Source organism: Salmo salar, chromosome 06, assembly GCF_965601325.2.
Source record: "Salmo salar chromosome 06, fSalSal1, whole genome shotgun sequence".
Taxonomy (NCBI): domain Eukaryota; kingdom Metazoa; phylum Chordata; class Actinopteri; order Salmoniformes; family Salmonidae; genus Salmo; species Salmo salar.
Window position 1 is genome coordinate 43032676 of NC_138296.1, and position 20043 is coordinate 43052718.

The window sequence follows — 20043 nt, forward strand, 5'->3', positions numbered from 1 at the left end:
TAGAACTGGGGGAAGAATTACTGACAGAGTGAGTATACCTTCATGTTTACTCCTGAATTTGATCTTTATTCACATTTGTCTGATTTAAATCAGGCTGTAATACACAATTTAATTGGTACATATCAGTTGTCTGTGCGGTTTGTCCTTAAGAGCAGGCCATTTTCAATTTCCGCCTAAAATGACATGCCCAAATCTAACTGCCAGGATATGCATATTCTTGATAGCATTTGAAAGGAAACACTTTGAAGTTTGGAAATGTGAATTTAATGTAGGAGAACATAACAATAGATCTGGTATAAGATAATAAAGGAAAACAAATGTTTTCTATTTTTAGTTGTATCATTTTTTACATGAAAAAGAAAAACCACACATTCAGCTAGGAAGCTGGAGGTAATTTAGATGGTGTCCACGAGGGCAACAGTGTATGTGCAAAGTTCCAGACTGATCACTCCAAGAATGAGCAAGCAACATGACATTTAGTATGAAGTCACCCAGGTGTCCCTCAAGATTTGCCCAAAATGTTCCAAAGTGGCAAATTTAAAAACATAACTACAGAAAACATACAAAAATGCTATACTAATAAAATATACACGTTTACACACTCCCAGTAATGTCATGCATGATGGATCATTAGCTCCCCTACATAAAATGTACTAACAGGATACGCGACAAGAATGCTGATCCAACGTCTCCAAACACAGAAGTGAAATATTTAAGGTCCAAGTTAGCAGCCAACACTGATCTAATGTCACAAGTGAACACATCAAAAACCATACAAAGTTAAGAAATTGTACACACTGATTAAAGTATTTAGAACCCCATCTACACAAGGTTGTGCTGCTGGTCCCAAGTCTCTTTCTGCTGTAAAGCACTTACCATCCTCTAATTGTAGACTGGCTAGGTATTGACAACGCTAGGTGGTGGTTTGTTGTGGGGGGGGAGAACTCGAATGTGGTCTCTGAAATCAGTCTTAACCACAATTTGAAGATAAAAAATTTAAAAAAAGTGAGAACAAGTTTTATTTTGAGCCTTTATTTTAGCAATACATCAAATAAACATATAGAGGAACACTGTGGTGAAGTGTATACCTATTCTTTTTTTAATTAACTATGCAAGTCAGTACAAATTCTTATTTACAATGACGCCAAACCCTGACGACGCTGGGACAATTGTGTGCGGGACTCCCAATCACAGCCGGATATAATGCAGCCCAGTGTTGCGCCACTCGGGAGCCCAATGTGTATTGTAGGTTGACTTTGACATGTTGTGCCTTTCGAGTGCCTTGTTTGCTATTCATACACACATCTCATTAACGATATACATTTAGCAATCAAAGAAAATTTCAGAAATCAAATTAATAATATGCAACCATTCAAACTGCATTAGCATGAGAATAGAAAAAGAAACGTATTTCACTCACCAGTCTAAGGTCGCGTCCTCTCCTTCAGATGTTGTCTAAACTGACACTGTCCCGGTAGATTTCTGCTAGAATATCATCCAACCTCTATACTTGGACTTTTAGCTTTTCCAGTATTAGTAGCCATATTGTAAGTTCAACATTTGCAAAACACCTAGTTTGTGACCTGCTCTTGCATAAATCTCGACTCGCAACCGCAAAGGGTTTCTGTAAAGCACAGCTATCTAGGTTTCAAAACGATAGGTGGTCATTGGACAAAGATTGTTCACTGGATTGACTATGTCATGCCTTCCTGGCTAAAATTGGCTTTCCGAGGATATACTGAATGCAGAATGATATAGCAAAGGTTGGTTACTTTTTAGAGTGTTTGAGGAATAAATACCAACCTAATTTGACTGGTTGAAACATTTAGCGTTCAATTTTCACATTTCTTTCTTTGCAAGTTGAATGAGTGGATATAAAATCGATTGTGCATACTATATGGACTGTTTTTAGGATATGAAAAAGGATTTTATCAAACAAAACTTCACTACATTTTATCTCTAGGACCCTCAGGATGACAAATCAGGGCAAGATTACATCACGTAAGTAGTTACTTACCTTCAGATATGAATCTATCATACAATCCCGTATTGATTTCTGGCTGATATCTGAAGATATGGCTGACAAGGTTGATAAAATCGATGGTTCAATCGAGACTAACAGACCACAAAGGGATCTCAATAAAGATAAATATGCACGGTTTGTCAACAACAAAAAAGTTAGTAAAGATTACTGGAAAATGAATGTCTTTACTAGAGAATGAAGTAGCAGGAATTATTGATAAATACTAGAATTGTGCCTGTGTTATGAATACGTTTGGAAGTTACTGGGAGCTAGTAAAATGTAATAAAGGCTTTTGGGTATTTCAATGGGGAAAGAAATTGCTCGTGCCAAGAGAGAAGGGAATATGACATCATACTTAAAAAACTGAACTAACTAATCAGGAATTACTGGAGCTATCATCATTGCAAATGCAGTTAGACTATCTACGAGGAAAAGGCCCCAGGGAGCGGTTGTAAGATCAGGACGAAAATGGATGGAAGAGGGAGAGAGAAATCCAAAATATTTCTTTAATTTAGAAAAGAGGGCAGGCGAAAAGATTTCCATATGTAAATTAATAATACTCCTAATGAAAATCCAAAATAAATCTCTCAGCATGTTTCCCAGTTTTATCAGAATCTGTATACATCAGCCCAGCCAACTTCCAATATAGATCTTTTCTTAGACAATGTAGCAAACATTGCTAAGATAATGATTTCAGGGATTTTTGTGATGAGTTATCTGAAATTGAGAAGACTATTAAAAGCTTTAAGGACAATAGGTCCCCTGGAAATGATGGTTTAATAAGCATTCAATGATTCCTTTCATTCTTGCTGTTTCAAGAATCAATAGAAAAAGGGGAGTTACCGGCTTCCTTAAAAGCAAGGTGTAATTACTTTGATTTACATGAAAATATATTAATTGGCAATATTAACATCAAAGATAAATGTAGTAATAAACAGATTAGGAATATTGTTTGATACTACAATTCCCTCAGCAAGATTATTTTGGTCAAATATCTATGGTGATATACAATGGGGGAAAGCATGGAAAATTGCTAACAAATATTGTATCAGTAACAAAGTACAGGAAGTTTCATTTAAAATGTTACATAGAATTTATCCTGTGAAACATGTTTTGGAAAGATTCAAGCTGAATTGAATAACTGATTTCTGTGGAATGGAGAAAGAGACCATTTTGCATTTGTTTTTTGCCTGTATTTATAGTAGAATGTTTTTGGATTGACATACAGAATTGTTACAAAAAAATAGGACCGGTTGTACTATAATGGTTTTGATAGGATTTATTTCAGAAATTCTGACAGATAAAGATGTAGTATATTTAATTCAACTGCTAATAATACTAGGTAAATTTCATATTCACAAATGCAAATGGTCTAAACCTAACTTTTTTCACTTTATAAATGAGTCTAAACAATGGCACTACTTTAACAAATGAAAAACAAAAAGGCAATTAAAACTTGTATTATTGAATATGATTTGTTTGTTTAGGATTCCTGGCAATGTAAATTGTATGCTTGTTTGCATGTGACTATTCCTCTTTTGTTTGTTGATATTTGTAAAAAAGAAAAGATGAATCTATCAAACCTGTCGCCGTGATAATTGTTTTGTTGTGCACTCCTCAAATAATAGCATGGCATTTTTAAACTGTAATAGCTACTGTAAATTGGACAATGCAGTTAGAATAAGCTTTCTGCCCATATAAGACATGTGTACCGGAAAAAAAGTGTTGTTTAAAATGACGTAGTCACATTATGTATATCGAGCAACAACTGTCCTGTAGACGGGACACCGATCCTTAAGAGGTTTTAAGCCACACGGAATTTAGATCAAAATTTCCACAGGGAAGTATTGTTTACCAGACTTTTTAGAGAGCCGGTAGGTATATGGTTCTGGTGTGTATTTTCATTCTACTGACAGATGCGACGTAAACACTTGCACAATAGCCAAGCGTCAGTGAACCAAAGACCAAACGTGGCTCGCATTCATCTGGCAAGGGCAAACCTACCAGCTCTCTAAAAAGTGTGGTAAACAACACTTATGTGGATATTTTGTCTCAAATTTCGAGCGTCTGAAGGACAAACTGCACAGACAACCAGTAGAGTAAGTTGAAATGTAATTTCATTCAACATTCTGGCTGAACGTTTTATAAGATGTTGCACTCTGTTTCAGGCTGTATATACCAATTCATTAGAGAAGGATAACATATCAAATCAAACTTTGTCACATGTGCAGAATACAACAGGTATACAACAGACCTTACAAGCCCTTAAACAATAATGCAGTTCAAGAAAGAGTTAAGAAAATATTTACCAAATGGTCAATGTAAATAGTCCAGGTGGCCATTTGATGAATTTTTCAGCAGTCTTTTGGCTTGGGTGTACAAGCTGTTAAGTAGCCTTTTGGTCCTAGACTTGGTGCTTCGGTACTGCTTGCCGTGCGGTAGCAGAAAGAACAGTCTGACTAGGGTGGCTGTCGTCTTTGGCAATTTTTTGGGGGCTTTCCTCTGACACCACGTATATAGGTCCTGGATGGCAGGAAGCTTGGCCCCAGTGATGTTTCTGACCGCACGCCCTACCCGCTGTAGCACCTTACGGTCAGTTGCCGTACCAGGCAGTGATGCAACCGGTCAGGATGCTCTTGATGGTGCAGCTGTAGAACTTTTAGGATCTGGGGACCTATGCCAAATCTTCTCAGTCTCCTCAAGGGGAAAAGGTGTTATCGCGCCCTTTTCACAACTGTCTTGGTGTGTTTGAACCATATAGTTTGTTGGTGATGTGGACACCAAGGAACTTGAAACTGTCAACCCGCTCCACTCCAGCTCGTCGAGGTTAATGGGGGCCTGTTCGACCCACCTTTTCCTGTAGTCCACGATATACTAGCTAGTTGTTTACCCGGGACCCTCTTTTCGCAGTTTAATCTACGAGCGGGTTCGTCACCATGCTGACAGCAGGACTCGGTTGTCAATGTCACGGACCCAGTTGATTGGGAGTGAGCTGTGTGACCCCAACCACAAGAAGCTGGTCCTGTGCCTGGAGCAGATTGGAAATGAGCTGGATGGCAATACGCAGCTCCAAAGGTATCTTAAACCAAGGACTTAGAAAGGGACTCCAGCTCTTTGCTTGAATAGATATTCACTTTAAATTGACCTCTGGAATTTGTGCAATACTCAGAGCATCTCGTTTTCCCCTTCAGTATGTTAAATGATACTGCACTCCAGCCCAGCCATGAGGTTTTTATGAGAGTGGCCCGTGAGATCTTCTCTGATGGAAAGTTCAACTGGGGCAGGGTGGTGGCACTCTTCTACTTTGCCTGTCGGCTGGTCATCAAGGTGAGTGTTATCAGTGGTAGTATTTTATTTAGCTCTCCTTTCTCCCTCAATCATTCTCTCGCTCTCTTGTCCTCCGTTAGACAAAGGAAACAGGGCTCATCTCAGTCGGAATAGATTCACTGTTTTGTAAACTGCAGCGCTTAGAATGGAACTGCAATTTACACGTTTTGGGGTGAGTTGGCTTCTTCATTGTGCAATAAGACGGCATCGTCTTTCTCTCCTCAGGCTCTGTTGACCAAGGTCCCTGACATCATCAGAACCATTATCAGCTGGGCTACAGACTACCTGCGAGATCATGTGATCAACTGGATTAGGGATCAGGGTGGCTGGGTAAGGAATCAGTAGATGTGCTTTCCCCACATTGACTTACAAGTTTCATGTTTTTTTACAAATGTCTTTTTGAAATTGTGGTGATGGTTGAAGACAATGGTGTCTCTTCCTAATTCTTAGGAGGGAATTCGTTCCTACTTTGGCACTCCCACCTGGCAGACCGTGGGGGTGTTCCTCGCTGGAGTTCTTACCACTGTGCTAGTCATCCGCAAGATGTGAGGGGGTGGAGAGCCTGAGAGAAGGACATTAAGGGGTGGGACATAAGACTGGGTAGTAGAGGCAGACATGTGGGGGTGAATGGAAGATGTTTCTAGGGAAGGAAAAGGTGAGGAAAAATAGAGTTGGATGGAAAAACGGCAATGTTTAGACCTGATCAACCACTCCTCTTTCCTGCCCTCCATCGCAAAGGATTGAGTCAGATTCAAGGTTCTTTACCTCTGTTCCCTACACCGCTGAAAAATGTGAGCGGCTCTTGACCGCACATACAGAGAGAAGGATGGAACGAGATGTGTAGAGACTCGGCCTGGGCACATCTTTTTTTTAAATTTCTTACAAACAAGTCACTGCATGATATTTGGTTGATTAAGTCTTATGAACTGATTAATTTCCCCCCCCATCAGGTTAGCCATGAGAATCTCCTATGCTTTCCTGCTGTGCTTTTTTTCTGTTGCACTTTTCTTCCATTGAGTCTCTCCTTTTTCCTATCTGATCATTCTCTCCCTCCGTCTCTTCATGGTATCTCTTTGCTGGAGTATGCATTTTGGGGTGTCTGATAATTTATATGTGCATGTGTGATCATAAGATCAGATGTTGCAGGTACATGTTTGTGCAATTCTACTGCAGACACACTGTCCGCTCAGATGTTTACCTCAGCATTGTGTTCCAAGTACTGTATTCTATGGTGGGCTATTTAAAAGCAGACCATAATCCTTCAATCAAATTCTATTTTTATACACCTTGTTAATGTGTTAAAAGAAATAATGAAGTTACCTTATTTGTTAAGTTGTCAGTGCCTTGGTCCTTTTCTTTTCTACAATAAATTGCTTTTATTTTGTTCACATTTCTACACTTTCTATCTTTGTTAACACTTGTCCCCCAAAACAATATTTTTGCAGTGACACTTGTTGGTTTTGTATGTTTTAATATGAACATAAAATAAGAATGATTTATGGATTGCGATCATTATTAAGCTGTGCTTTTCTTGGTATGACAACTGCATCAGTGTTGCCATTAGGCAGTGTCGTCAGAGCCACATGGGCTTGGAAGATCGTGAGAAACATTTGCAGCCAACATCAAATCTGATTTAATGGAACTTCAACTGTAGTGCAACAGTGAGTTACAGCCATCCCTGCAGTAGGAAAGGTATGATCAGCCAATTATCTGATACAGCCTGGTCTGAAAAACGCATGCAAGGAAGAGAGGTTGGAAAGGCTCAACAGTATGACAGAGATCCTCTTACCTGAAGGCAGGTGAGAGATGGACCGACATGTTCTTGTGCCTCTTCTCAAAGCGGTTGTATTTGCGGATGTAATGCAGGTAGTCACGTCTGATGACGATGGTCCTCTTCATCTTGGTCACCACGCCTGAAAAGGCAGAATCAGGTCAATGTGTGGTCAATCTTAGAATACATCTAAGCACTGATCTAGGGATAGGAGTAGACCGGTGAGCAGGGGGTTTGGGTCGTTGCATCAGTAATGCCATAAGGCATTGTCGTCATAACCAGAAGGCTTGGAAGACCATCATGAGAAAAACATAATTTGCAGTTCAGTGAGAAAACAGTTGGTCATAAAGGGCTCTAAATGCCAAAGCTGACTTTTACATCCAAACCAAAAACAAACAGCAAGGAAATGTAAAGACTAACCGGAGAGGATACGACCACGGATGGAGACATTTCCAGTTATGGGGCATTTCTTGTCAATGTAAGTGCCATCAATAGCCTGTTGAAACAAAATACATGTTAGGTTCTCTGCAAATCTGGCTGTCTCAGACAATGTTTACACGTGGTCTGCAGTTGAGGCCGGAGGCAGCTAATGTTAGAGAAATTAACATTCCATTTTCTTGCAAAAGCTCTGGTGGACATTCCTGCAGTCAGCATGCCAATTGCAAGCTCCCTCAATTTGAGACATCTGTGGCATTGTCTGACAAAACTTCATATTTTAATGTGGCCTTTAATTGTGCGCAGCACAAGGTGCACCTATGTAATGGTCATGCTGTTTAATCGGCTTCTTGATATGCCACTGGTGGATGGATTATCTTGGCAAAGGAGAAATCCTCACTAACAGGGATGTAAACAAGTTGGTGAACATTTCATAGAAATAAGCTGTTTGTGCATATGGAACATTTCTGGGATCTTTTATTTCCACTCATGAAACATGGGACCAACAAATTACATCTATTTTTGTTCAGTATGGATGCCAAATGCCCTCCTATAACTGCATCAGTGTTGCCATTAGGCAGTGTCATCAGAGCCTCAGGCTCGGAAGACCATCGTGAGAAAAACATAATTTGCAGGTAAATCAATGTGCATTTTGAAATAGACCTGACTACAGAGAAGCAGTAGATCAGATAGGATGCACGAGCAAGATTTACAATCTATGAAGCTGACCATAATGAAAGTTCAGAAAAGTCAGCTAGCTATAATCAAAAGCAGAGAAAAATAACTAGGTAGCTAAAGCAATAGCCGTATAAAGTCCATGACATTTGGAATACACAAGTTGAGAAAGTAGACAGCTGAGTAGCCAGCCAACCAAGTTAGTGTAAAAACTCACCTAACGGCTTTTGGCTTCTTTAGTAGGTTAACTTGTGGTCCGGTGGCAGTATTCTGTATTTCGGATGACTGACGTGCCCAAAGTAAACTGCCTGTTACTCAGGCCCAGAAGCTAGGATATGCATATAATTGGTAGCATTGGATAGAAAACACTCTGAAGTTTCCAAAACTGTTAAAATAATGTCTGTGAATATAACAGAACTGAGTTTTTTTTTTTTTTTAGCTCACCACTCATTATAATGGCTGTCTATGGGCATATCAAAGTTATACCTCCCAGATTGCAGTTCCAAGGGCTTCCAGTAGATGTCATTCTTTAGAAAGAGTTTCAGGCTTGTTCTTTTTTAAATGAGCTAGAATTTGTAGTTTTTCTAAGTGGCTCCCATTTTGGCTGTTGTGTTGTGGTGCACACTTCGTTATTTATCTCCGGTAATGAACATACTATTCTCCGTCTTAAATTTTATCATTTACATATTAGGGTGCCTGAGGATTGATTAGAAATGTTGTTTGACTTTGGTAACCTTTGGGATTGGTAACCTTTGGGATTCATTTTGAACAAGGGAACCCGGTGGATTACTGAATCAAGCACGCCAACTAAACTGACTTTTGGTATATAAAGGACTTTATCGAACAAAAGGACCATTTGTTATGTAGCTGGGACCCTTGGGATTGCAAAAAGCGAAAGATCTTCAAAGGTAAGTGATTTCTTTATCACCATGGTATGTTTTCGCTGTACAGCCTTTTTGAAATCTGACAAAGCAGCTGTATTAACAAGAAGTTAGGCTTTTAAACAATGTAAGACACTTGTATTTTCATGAATGTTTAAAACCTCTCTAGGGTCGGCGGGACGAAATCGTCCCACCTACGTAACAGCCAGTGGAATCAAATACCTTAGAAATGCTATTACTTCAATTTCTCAAACATATGACTATTTTACACCATTTTAAAGACAAGACTCTCGTTAATCTAACCACACTGTCCGATTTCAAAAAGGCTTTACAACGAAAGCAAAACATTAGATTGTCAGCAGAGTACCCAGCCAGAAATAATCAGACACCCATTTTTCAAGCTAGCATATAATGTCACAAAAACCCAGAAGACAGCTAAATGCAGCACTAACCTTTGATGATCTTCATCAGATGACAGCCCTAGGACATTATGTTATACAATACATGCATGTTTTGTTCAATCAAGTTCATATTTATATCAAAACCCAGCTTTTTACATTAGCATGTGACGTAATTTACTAAATTACTCACGATAAACGTTCACAAAAAGCATAATAATTATTTTAAGAATTATAGATACAGAACTCCTCTATGCACTCGATTCGTCCGATTTTAAAATAGCTTTTCGGTGAAAGCACATTTTGCAATATTCTCAGTAGATAGCCCGGCATCACAGGGCTAGCTATTTAGACACCCAGCAAGTTTAGCACTCACCAAAGTCCGATTTACTATAAGAAAAATGTTATTACCTTTGGTGTTCTTCGTCAGAATGCACTCCCAGGACTTCTACTTCAATAACAAATGTTGGTTTGGTTCAAAATAATCCATAGTTATATCCAAATAGCGGCGTTTTGTTCGTGCGTTCAAGACACTATCCAAATGGTAAAGAAGGGTCACGAGCACGACGCATTTCGTGACAAAAACATTCTAAATATTCCATTACCGTACTTCGAAGCATGTCAACCGCTGTTTAAAATCAATTTTTATGCCATTTTTCTCGTAAAAAAGCGATAATATTCCGACCGGGAATCGGCGTTTAGGTAAAAAGACGAAAGAAAATAAAGCATGGGGTCGACTCGTGCACGCGCCTAAGCCCATTGTCCTCTGATCGGCCACTTGCCAAAAGCGCAAATGTGTTTCAGCCTGGGGCTGCCTCGATATCATTCAGCTTTTTCCCGGGCTCTGAGAGCCTATGGGAGCCGTAGGAAGTGTCACGTTACAGCAAAGATCCTCAGTCTTCAATAAACAGAGACAAGAAGCTCAAGGAATGGTCAGAGAGGGCACTTCCTGTAAGGAATCTTCTCAGGTTTTTGCCTGCCATATGAGTTCTGTTATACTCACAGACACCATTCAAACAGTTTTAGAAACTTTAGGGTGTTTTCTATCCAAAGCCAATAATTATATGCATATTCTAGTTTCTGGGCAGTAGTAATAACCAGATTAAATCGGGTACGTTTTTTTATCCGGTCGTGTAAATACTGCCCCCTACCCCCAACAGGTTAATATTACAATTTTGTATTTGGCGCGCTCCTATTTCACCTGATGTTGTCGAATTTGATCCCGATTACGGGATTTCTGATCTAAGAGGACTGAGCTTCTCGCGCATACATTTATCTAGCAATGACATGTTTTAGCTATCAACTCTGCCATAAATCAGTATACTTCGATTATCAACTACAGATGAAGCATACATCCATTGCTGTAAAGGCCTAGTTAACAGACTTCCTAGTTGGATGTCAGACAACGCGCTCCACATAGCACAGGGTCTGGAACAATAACACAATTTTTATTTCACCTTTATTTAACCAGGTAGGCAAGTTGAGAACAAGTTCTCATTTACAATTGCGACCTGGCCAAGATAAAGCAAAGCAGTTCGACAACATACAACAACACAGAGTTACACATGCAGTAAAACAAATATACAGTCAATAATGCAGTCGAAAAGTAAGTCTATGTACAATGTGAGCAAATGAGGTGAGATAAGGGAGGTAAAGGCAAAAAAAAGGCCATGGTGGCAAAGTAAATACAATATAGCAAGTAAGACACTGGAATGGTAGATTTGTAGTAGAAGAAAGTGCAAAGTAGAAATAATGGGGTGCAAAGGAGCAAAATAAAATAAATAAATACATTAGGGGAAGAGGTAGTTGTTTGGGCTAAATCATAGATGGGCTATGTACAGGTGCAGTGATCTGTGAGCTGCTCTGACAGCTGGTGCTTAGAGCTAGTGAGGGAGATAAGTGTTTCCAGTTTGAGATTTTTGTAGTTCGTTCCAGTCATTGGCAGCAGAGAACTGGAAGGAGACGGCCAAAGGAAGAATTGGCATTGGGGGTGACCAGAGAGATATACCTGCTGGAGGGCGTGCTACAGGTGGGTGCTGCTATGGTGACCAGTGAGCGGAGATAAGGGGGGACTTTACCTAGCAGGGGCTTGTAGATGACCTGGAGCCAGTGGGTTTGGCGACGATTATGAAGCGAAGGCCAGCCAACGAGAGCGTACAGGTCGCAGTGGTGGGTAGTATATGGGGCTTTGGTGACAAAACGGATGGCACTGTGATACCCTACTCAGACTGCATCCAGTTTGTTATTGGAGGCTATTTTGTAAATGACATCGCCAAAGTCGAGGATCGGTTGCAAAATAGGAAGCCAATTCTTGATTTAACTTTGGATTGGAGATGTTTGATGTGAGTCTGGAAGGAGTTTACAGTCTAACCAGACACCTAGGTATTTGTAGTTGTCCACATATTCTAAGTCAGCACCGTCCAGAGTAGTGATGCAGGACAGGCGGGCCCAGTCTACTTTGAGATACTTTCATCGCATGCTTTCCGCATAATTGACGCTATTTATTGTACACCACGATGCCACATTCATTTCGCCACGCTGTTCTATTGAACGTACTTGTGCGTCCGCCATCTTTGCCAGCCGAGTCGTAAAGAGAACTAAGCATGCGCGCGACGGACAGAAGTCAGAAAGGACAGGATATGACGTTTAATAAAGGGTAAGGCAGAAGCGGAACGTTAGATTCCATTTGTGTCAAAAATGTTTGGATTCATTGCTGATTAAACTTGCTGTAGCTTAAGTCTTTTGTAAGTTGACTACTCATAAATATTATTGGCCTTCTACGTAGTGCTCTTGCAAGCTGGCATTCGTGAACGAGCAAAACGAAGCCACTCCTCTGGTGCTGTAAACATATGTCACATGACTGCAGGCGGAAGCAGACCTAAAGTAATCTTAGTACAAAATGGCAGCGCCGTCGGGAGGAGGCGATTCAGGTATGTGACATAACGATGATAAACACAATCGATACGGAACCGTGGTACTGATATCGTAATTATCGTGAGCCGGAACGAAAAGTTTTTGTCACGATTTAGCTTACTTGTTAAATAATTGAGTTTTGTTGTCGGTTGGACCCAGCCGCGTCGAGCTAGCCAGTCAGCTAGCTAACATAACACCCAGCCATCCCATCTCTGAAACATGCCCGTACACATGACTAGGTAAGCTAGTTACCCAGTAAAGCTACATTATTGTTAGCTGTTCAGCTGGGGGAAAAGTGTACAGTTAACTTGTTTCATTTTCTCATTAAGCTAGCTTGTAAGCATGTATGTGATAGTATGTAATAAACAATTAATTGGTATATACATATACAGCCCAAACATTTGTTTTGGATATTCGGTTTTCAATCATCAATAGCTATTGAACCAAGCATGCCATGACATATATTCTGAATCATGGGAGAATGGAGAACAATCTACACCTTTTTTTTGTGTAAATCTTAGATCTTTTTGAAGATTGTGAACTGAACAGAAAATTTGAAATTCACACAAAAAAAGATCTGGATTAGATCCATACTAAACCAGATTTAGAACATATTTTAATTGTCACGGCATGCTTGGTTCAATAGCTATTGACGAGTCAAGCGAATATCCTATATAAAACAACCTTTACCTTGGTACTGAACCATATACAGTTGAAGTCTGAAGTTTACCTACACTTAGGTTGGAGTCCATTAAAACTCGTTTTTAAACCACTCTACAAATGTCTTGTTAACAAACTATAGTTTTGGCAAGTCAGTTAGGACTTCTACTTTGTGCATGACACAAGTCATTTTTCCAACAATTGTTTACAGACAGATTATTTAACTTATAATTCACTGTACCACAATTCCAGTGGGTCAGAAGCTTACATACACTAAGTTGATTGTGCCTTTAAACTGCTTGGGAAATTCCAGAAAATGTCATGGCTTTAGAAGCTTCTGATAGGCTAATTGACATAATTAATTGGAGGTGTACCTGTGGATGTATTTTAAGGCCTACCTTCAAACTGAGTGCCTCTTTGCTTGACATCATGGGAAAATCAAAATAAATCAGCCAAGAATTGTAGACCTCCACAAGTCTGGTTCATCATTGGGAGCAATTTCCAAATGCCTGAAGGTACCACGTTCATCTGTACAAACAATAGTACGCAAGTATAAACACCATGAGACCACACCGCCGTCATACCGCTCAGGAAGGAGACGCGTTATGTCTCCTAGAGATGAACGTACTTTGGTGCGAAAAGTGCATATCAATCCCAGAACAGCAGCAAAGGATCTTGTGAAGATGCTGGAGGAACCGGGTACAAAAGTATCCATATCGACAGTAAAACGAGTCTTATATTGACATAACCTGGAAGGCCGATCACCAAGGAAGAAGCCACTGCTCCTAAACCGCCATAAAAAAACCAGACTATGGTTTGCAACTGCACATGGGACAAAGATTGTAATTTTTGAGAAATGTCCTCTGGTCTGGTGAAACAAATATAGAACTGTTTGGCCATAATGACCATTGTTATGTTTGGAGGAAAACGGGGGATGCTTGCAAGCTGAAGAACACCATCCCAACCGTGAAGCGAGGGGGTGCTTTGCTGCAGGAGGGACTGGTGCACAAATAGATGGCATCATGAGGTAGGAAAATTATTTGGATATGTTGAAGAAACATCTCAAGCCATCAGTTAGGAAGTTAAAAGCTTGGTTGCAAATGGGTCTTCCAAATGGACAATGACCCCAAGCATACTTCCAAAGTTGTGGCAAAATGGCTTAAGGACAACAAAGTCAAGGTATTGGAGTGGCCATCACAAAGCCCTGACCTCAATCCCATAGAACATTTGTGGGCAGAACTGAAAAAGTGTGTGTGAGCAAGGAGGCCTACAAACCTGACTCAGTTACACCAGCTCTGTCAGGAGGAATGGGCTAAAATTCACCCAACTCATTGTGGGAAACTTGTGGAAGGCTACCCAAAACGTTTGACCCAAGTTAAATCATTGAAAGGAAATGCTACACTCAAATAGTATTTGGTATGTAAACTTCTGACCCACTGGGAATGTGATGAAAGAAATAAAAGCTGAAATAAATCATTCTCTCTACCATTATTCTGACATTTCACACTCTTAAAATATAGTGGTGATCCTAACTGACCCAAGACATTGAATTTTTACTAGGATTAAATGTCAGGAATTGTGAAAAACTGAGTTTAAATGTATTTGGCTAAGGTGTATGTAAACTTCCGACTTAAACTGTCCCTACCGGCTCTCTAAAAAGTTTGTTAAACAACACTTTCCTGGGGATATTTTGTCTCAAATCTTGAGCAGATGAAGGACAAACCACACAGACAATCGGTATAGTAAGTTTAAATTAAAGTTTATTCAACATTCTGGAAAGGAACATTTACATGATTTAGTAGGCATTTGTTTCAGGCTCTATATTCCAATTAATTGTGTATTACAGACTGATTAGTCAGACTAGTATGTGAGTGCTAGCTAGCTGTGTTTTATTTGCATTTTAGTAATTTAGCAGACGCTCTCATCCAGAGTGATTTACAGTTAGTGCACTTATCTTAAGATAGCTAAGTGGGACAACCACATATCACAATCATAGTAAAGTACATTTTCCCTCTAAACTAGGGGGGGCTGTGGGATTATTTAAGATACTCTTTAAAGGGGTAGGGTTTTAGAGGTTATCAGAAGATGGGCAGGGGGAAGCTGGTTCCACCATTGGGGTGCTAGGACACAGAAGTGCTTGGACTGGGCTGAGTGGGAGCTGCCCTCATGTTGGGATGGGAGGGCCAGATGTGGCAGTCTGAGTCTGTACTTCATACTTAATTGTTGTCATTCCAGAAACATCATAGACAACTAGCTTAACTGTAGTACATCTTGGACCAGCCCAGCGTTTTACTAATGTCAGCTGACAAGTCAACTTCTGAAAATGAGCCAGCTGGTGTTTTAACTTTATTTCACATTGTCACACTGAACTGGTCATGAGACATGCATACTTCAGTAGCTACTTGTTCAAGAATATCTGTGTGTCACATTTCAAACATGTTTAGCCCATTACATAATATATTTATGACTGCCCAGTTTCCATTTGAGACACTCATACATTAGCCTGGCTGACGCTATCCACGTGACTCAGTCAGGAGGACTTCAAGAATTCAGTGTTTGCCAGACTACCCACACATAGGCATTGTCTTATTGCCTCTACCTGCCCTTGGTTTATGTCCTGGTAGTACTAACTCCAGTGCTGCTTTGTGTTCTCAGGTAATGGAACTGATCAGGTACTAGAACTGGGGGAAAAATTACTGACAGAGTGAGTATACCTTCATGTTTACTCCTGAATTTGATCTTTATTCTTTATTCACATTTGTCTGATTAATCAGGCTGTAATACACAATTTAATCGGTAGATATAGCCTGAAACATTGGAGTGCCAAATCGTGTAAATGTTCCTTACAAGCCAGAATGTTGAATAAAATTGAATTTAAACTTGCATTACTGGTTGTCTGTGCGGTTCGTCCTTCAGACGCTCGAAATATGAGACAAAATTTCCACAGGGAAGTATTGTTTACCAGACTTTTTAGAGAGCCGGTAGGTATATGCTTCTGGTGTGTATTTTCATTCTACTGACAGATGCGACGTAAACACTTGCACAATATGTAAAGAATAGCCAAGCGTAAGCAAACCAAAGACCATTGCTCACATTCAGCTGACCTACCAGCTCTCTAAAAAGTCTGGTAAACAATACTTTCCTGTGGATATTTTGTCTCAAATTGAGCGTCTGAAGGACAAACTGCATAGACAACCAGTAGAGTAAGTTGAAATGTAATTTCATTCAACATTCTGGCTGAACGTTTTATAAGATGTTGCACTCTGTTTTAGGCTGTATATACCAATTAATTGTTTGTTACAGCCTGATTAATCAGACAAGGATCAAAATATACTAGCTAGTTGTTTACCCGGGACCCTCTCTTCGCAGTTTCATCTACGAGCGGGTTCGTCACCATGCTGACAGCAGTACTCAGTTGTCAGTGTCACGGACCCAGTTGGGCGGGAGTGAGCTGTGTGACCCCAACCACAAGAAACTGGCCCTGTGCCTGCAGCAGATTGGAGATGAGCTGGATGGCAATACGCAGCTCCAAAGGTATCTTAAACCAAGGACTTAGAAAGGGACTCTAGCAAGCGTCCCACCTACGTAACAGCCACTTGCAGCCTGTGGCGCGATTTTCAAAACCTTAAAAATCCTATTACTTCAATTTCTCAAACATATGACTATTTAAAGACAAGACTCTCATTAATCTAACCACACTGTCCGATTTCAAAAAGGCTTTACAACGAAAGCAAAACATTAGATTATGTCAGCAGAGTACCAAGCCAGAAATAATCAGACACCCATTTTTCAAGCCAGCATATAATGTCACCAAAACCCAGAAGACAGCTAAATGCAGCACTCACCTTTGATGATCATCATCAGATGACAACCCTAGGACATTATGTTATACAATACATGCATGTTTTGTTCAATCAAGTTCATATTTATATCAAAAACCAGCTTTTTACATTAGCATGTGACGTTCAGAACTAGCATACGCCCGCAAACTTCCGGGGAATTAGCTAACATTTTACTAAATTACTCACGATAAACGTTCACAAAAAGCATAACAATTATTTTAAGAATTATAGATACAGACCTCCTCTATGCACTCGATATGTCCGATTTTTAAAATAGCTTTTTGATGAAAGCACATTTTGCAATATTCTAAGTACATAGCCCAGGCATCACGGGCTCGCTATTTAGACACCCGGCAAGTTTAGCACTCACCATAATCATATTTACTATTATAAAAGTTTGATTACCTTTTGTTGTCTTCGTCAGAATGCACACCCAGGACTGCTACTTCAATAACAAATGTTGGTTTGGTCCAAAATAATCCATCGTTATATCCGAATAGCGGCGTTTTGTTCGTGCGTTCCAGACACTATCCGAAATGGTAAAGAAGTGTCGCGCGCATGGCGCAATTCGTGACAATAAAATTCTAAATATTCCATTACCGTACTTCGAAGCATGTCAACCGCTGTTTAAAATCAATTTTTACGCCATTTTTCTCGTAGAAAAGCGATAATATTCCGACAGGGAATCTCCTTTTCGGCAAACAGAGGAAAAAATCACAAAGGCGGGGGCGGTCGGGTCACGCGCATAAGCCCAGAGTCCCTTGATCGGCCACTTGAGAAAAGCGATAATGTGTTTCAGCCTGGGGCTGGAATGACGACATTCTGTTTTTTCCCGGGCTCTGAGCGCCTATGGACGACGTAGGAAGTGTCACGTTAGAGCAGAGATCCTTAGTAAAAGATAGAGATGGAAAAGAAGTTCAAGAAATGGTCAGACAGGCCACTTCCTGTAAAGGAATCTCTCAGGTTTTGACCTGCCATTTGAGTTCTGTTATACTCACAGACACCATTCAAACAGTTTTAGAAACTTTAGCGTGTTTTCTATCCATATGTAATAAGTATATGCATATTCTAGTTACTGGGTAGGAGTGGTAACCAGATTAAATCGGGTATGTTTTTTATCCAGCCGTGTCAATACTGCCCCCTAGCCCTAACAGGTTAAACCAAGGACTTAGAAAGGGACTCCAGCTCTTTGCTTGAATAGATATTCACTTTAAATTGACCTCTGGAGTTTGTGCAATACTCAGAGCATCTCGTTTTCCCCTTCAGTATGTTAAATGATACTGCACTCCAGCCCAGCCATGAGGTTTTTATGAGAGTGGCCCGTGAGATCTTCTCTGATGGAAAGTTCAACTGGGGCAGGGTGGTGGCACTCTTCTACTTTGCCTGTCGGCTGGTCATCAAGGTGAGTGTTATCAGTGGTAGTATTTTATTTAGCTCTCCTTTCTCTCTCAATCATTCTCTCGCTCTCTTGTCCTCCGTTAGACAAAGGAAACAGGGCTCATCTCAGTCGGAATAGATTCACTGTCTTGTAAACTGCAGCGCTTAGAATGGAACTGCAATTTACACGTTTTGGGGTGAGTTGGCTTCTTCATTGTGCAATAAGACGGCATCGTCTTTCTCTCCTCAGGCTCTGTTGACCAAGGTCCCTGACATTATCAGAACCATTATCAGCTGGGCTACAGACTACCTGCGAGATCATGTGATCAACTGGATTAGGGATCAGGGTGGCTGGGTAAGGAATCAGTAGATGTGCTTTCCCCACATTGACTTACAAGTTTCATATGTTTTTTTACAAATGTCTTTTTGAAATTGTGGTGATGATGGTTGAAGACAATGGTGTCTCTTCCTAATTTTTAGGAGGGAATCCGTTCCTACTTTGGCACTCCCACCTGGCAGACCGTGGGGGTGTTCCTCGCTGGAGTTCTTACCACTGTGCTGGTCATCCGCAAGATGTGAGGGGGTGGAGAGCCTGAGAGAAGAAAGGACAAAGGGGGGGGGGGGACATAAGACTGGGAGGGAAACTGGGTAGTAGAGGCAGACATGATGTGGCAGTAAATGGGAAGTGTTTCAGGGGAAGGAAAAGGTGAGGAAAGATAGTTGGGGATGGAAAAGCAGCAACGTTTTTACCACTCCTCTTTCCCACCCTCCATCCATCCATGGCAAAGGATTGAGTCCGATTCAAGGTTCTTCTAGCCTCTGTTCCCTACACCGCTGAAAAATGTGAGCAGCTCTTGACCGCACACACAGAGAGAAGGATGGAAAGAGATGTGTAGAGACTCGGCCAGGGCACATATTTTAATTAAATTATTTTTTATTTCTTGCAAACAAACAAGTCGCTGCATGACATTTTGTTGTTTAGGGCTTATGACATTTTTTTCCCTCAGGTTAGCCATGAGAATCTCCTATGCTTTCCTGCTGTGCTTTTTTTTCTGTTGTACTTTTCTTCCATTGAGTCTCTCCTTTTTCCTATCTGATCATTCTCTCCCTCCGTCTCTTCATGGTATCTCTTTGCTGGAGTATGCATTTTGGGGTGTGTGTCTGTGATTATTTACTTGTGATCATAGGATCAACAGATGTTCCAAGTACGTGTGTGCAATTCTACTGCAGACACACACAGCACTGTCCTTGTCTCACAGATGTTTACCTCTCTCTCAGCATAGTGTTCAAAGTACTGTATTCTATGGTGGGCTATTTAAAAGTAGACTATACCATAATCCTTCACAATCAAATGCTCTTTTTATACACCTTGTTAATGTGTTAACAAATAAGTAAGCTTTCTTATTTCTTTTAAGTTGTCAGTGCCTTGGTCCTCTTTCTTTTCTACAATAACTTGCTTTGATATTCAAATTTTTCCACTTTTTCTATATCTTTTGTAAAACTCTTGTCCCCCAAAACAATCTTTTTGCAGTGACACTGGTTTGTTTTTGTATGTTGTAATATGAACATAAAATAAAAACGTTTTATGGATTGCGATCATTATTAAGCTGTGACATATTTGGGGAAAGATGAATTTAAAACTACTGCCTGCTTGTACACTAATTCTCAACTGGAAGCATTATATCTAGTGTCCAGTAGTAGTTGGATTTAAACTTTCCTATTGATCAGCAAATGGATATGA

The 20043-nt window shown here is 40.2% G+C and overlaps 3 protein-coding genes and 2 non-coding genes across 10 annotated transcripts in view; 2 read left to right on the plus strand and 3 right to left on the minus strand.

Annotated features, from left to right (window-relative positions):
* The window catches only part of LOC106607329 (small ribosomal subunit protein uS17-like), a 24307-nt gene extending 12200 nt beyond the window's left edge, over positions 1 to 12107 (minus strand). The window contains exons 1-4 of one of the 5 annotated variants that reach the window (XR_014392678.1): positions 11589 to 12107; positions 7542 to 7617; positions 7140 to 7263; positions 3288 to 5912 (exon numbers count right to left, since the gene is read on the minus strand). Coding sequence is in view for 1 of the 5 variants with exons in the window: in XM_014204189.3 (XP_014059664.1) it covers positions 6995 to 7028; positions 7140 to 7263; positions 7542 to 7617; positions 12067 to 12081 (249 nt within the window). In the remaining 4 variants the exon portion in view is untranslated. Of the gene's footprint in view, positions 1 to 3287; positions 5913 to 6846; positions 7029 to 7139; positions 7264 to 7541; positions 7618 to 8448; positions 8586 to 11588 lie in introns of those variants that run through there. The other 4 variants (XM_014204189.3, XR_014392677.1, XR_014392679.1 and 1 more) reach the window with 4 other exon arrangements.
* LOC123724068 (apoptosis regulator BAX-like) lies at positions 4940 to 6738 on the plus strand. The gene is made up of 4 exons (XM_045720555.2): positions 4940 to 5098; positions 5215 to 5350; positions 5576 to 5680; positions 5801 to 6738. The coding sequence occupies exons 1-4, from the start codon at positions 4986 to 4988 to the stop codon at positions 5897 to 5899; spliced, it is 453 nt and encodes a 150-aa protein (XP_045576511.1). The 5' UTR covers positions 4940 to 4985; the 3' UTR covers positions 5900 to 6738.
* Positions 7360 to 7442, minus strand: LOC123743606 (small nucleolar RNA SNORD35). The gene has a single exon (XR_006770462.1). It is a non-coding gene; the product is annotated as a small nucleolar RNA SNORD35 (small nucleolar RNA).
* Positions 8109 to 8190, minus strand: LOC123743609 (small nucleolar RNA SNORD35). Its single transcript, XR_006770465.1, has one exon. It is a non-coding gene; the product is annotated as a small nucleolar RNA SNORD35 (small nucleolar RNA).
* A 120-nt stretch (positions 12108 to 12227) lies between the features above and the next one.
* Positions 12228 to 19898, plus strand: LOC106607327 (apoptosis regulator BAX). 2 transcript variants are annotated; one of them, XM_014204187.3, is made up of 6 exons: positions 12228 to 12440; positions 15739 to 15787; positions 16453 to 16617; positions 18192 to 18327; positions 18553 to 18657; positions 18783 to 19898. In XM_014204187.3, the coding sequence occupies exons 1-6, from the start codon at positions 12410 to 12412 to the stop codon at positions 18879 to 18881; spliced, it is 585 nt and encodes a 194-aa protein (XP_014059662.1). In that variant the 5' UTR covers positions 12228 to 12409; the 3' UTR covers positions 18882 to 19898. The 2 variants fall into 2 exon arrangements, with proteins under 2 accessions (XP_014059662.1, XP_045576510.1); XM_045720554.2 differs by lacking the exons at positions 12228 to 12440; positions 15739 to 15787 and adding an exon at positions 12590 to 12662.
* Positions 19899 to 20043: the final 145 nt, after the last annotated feature.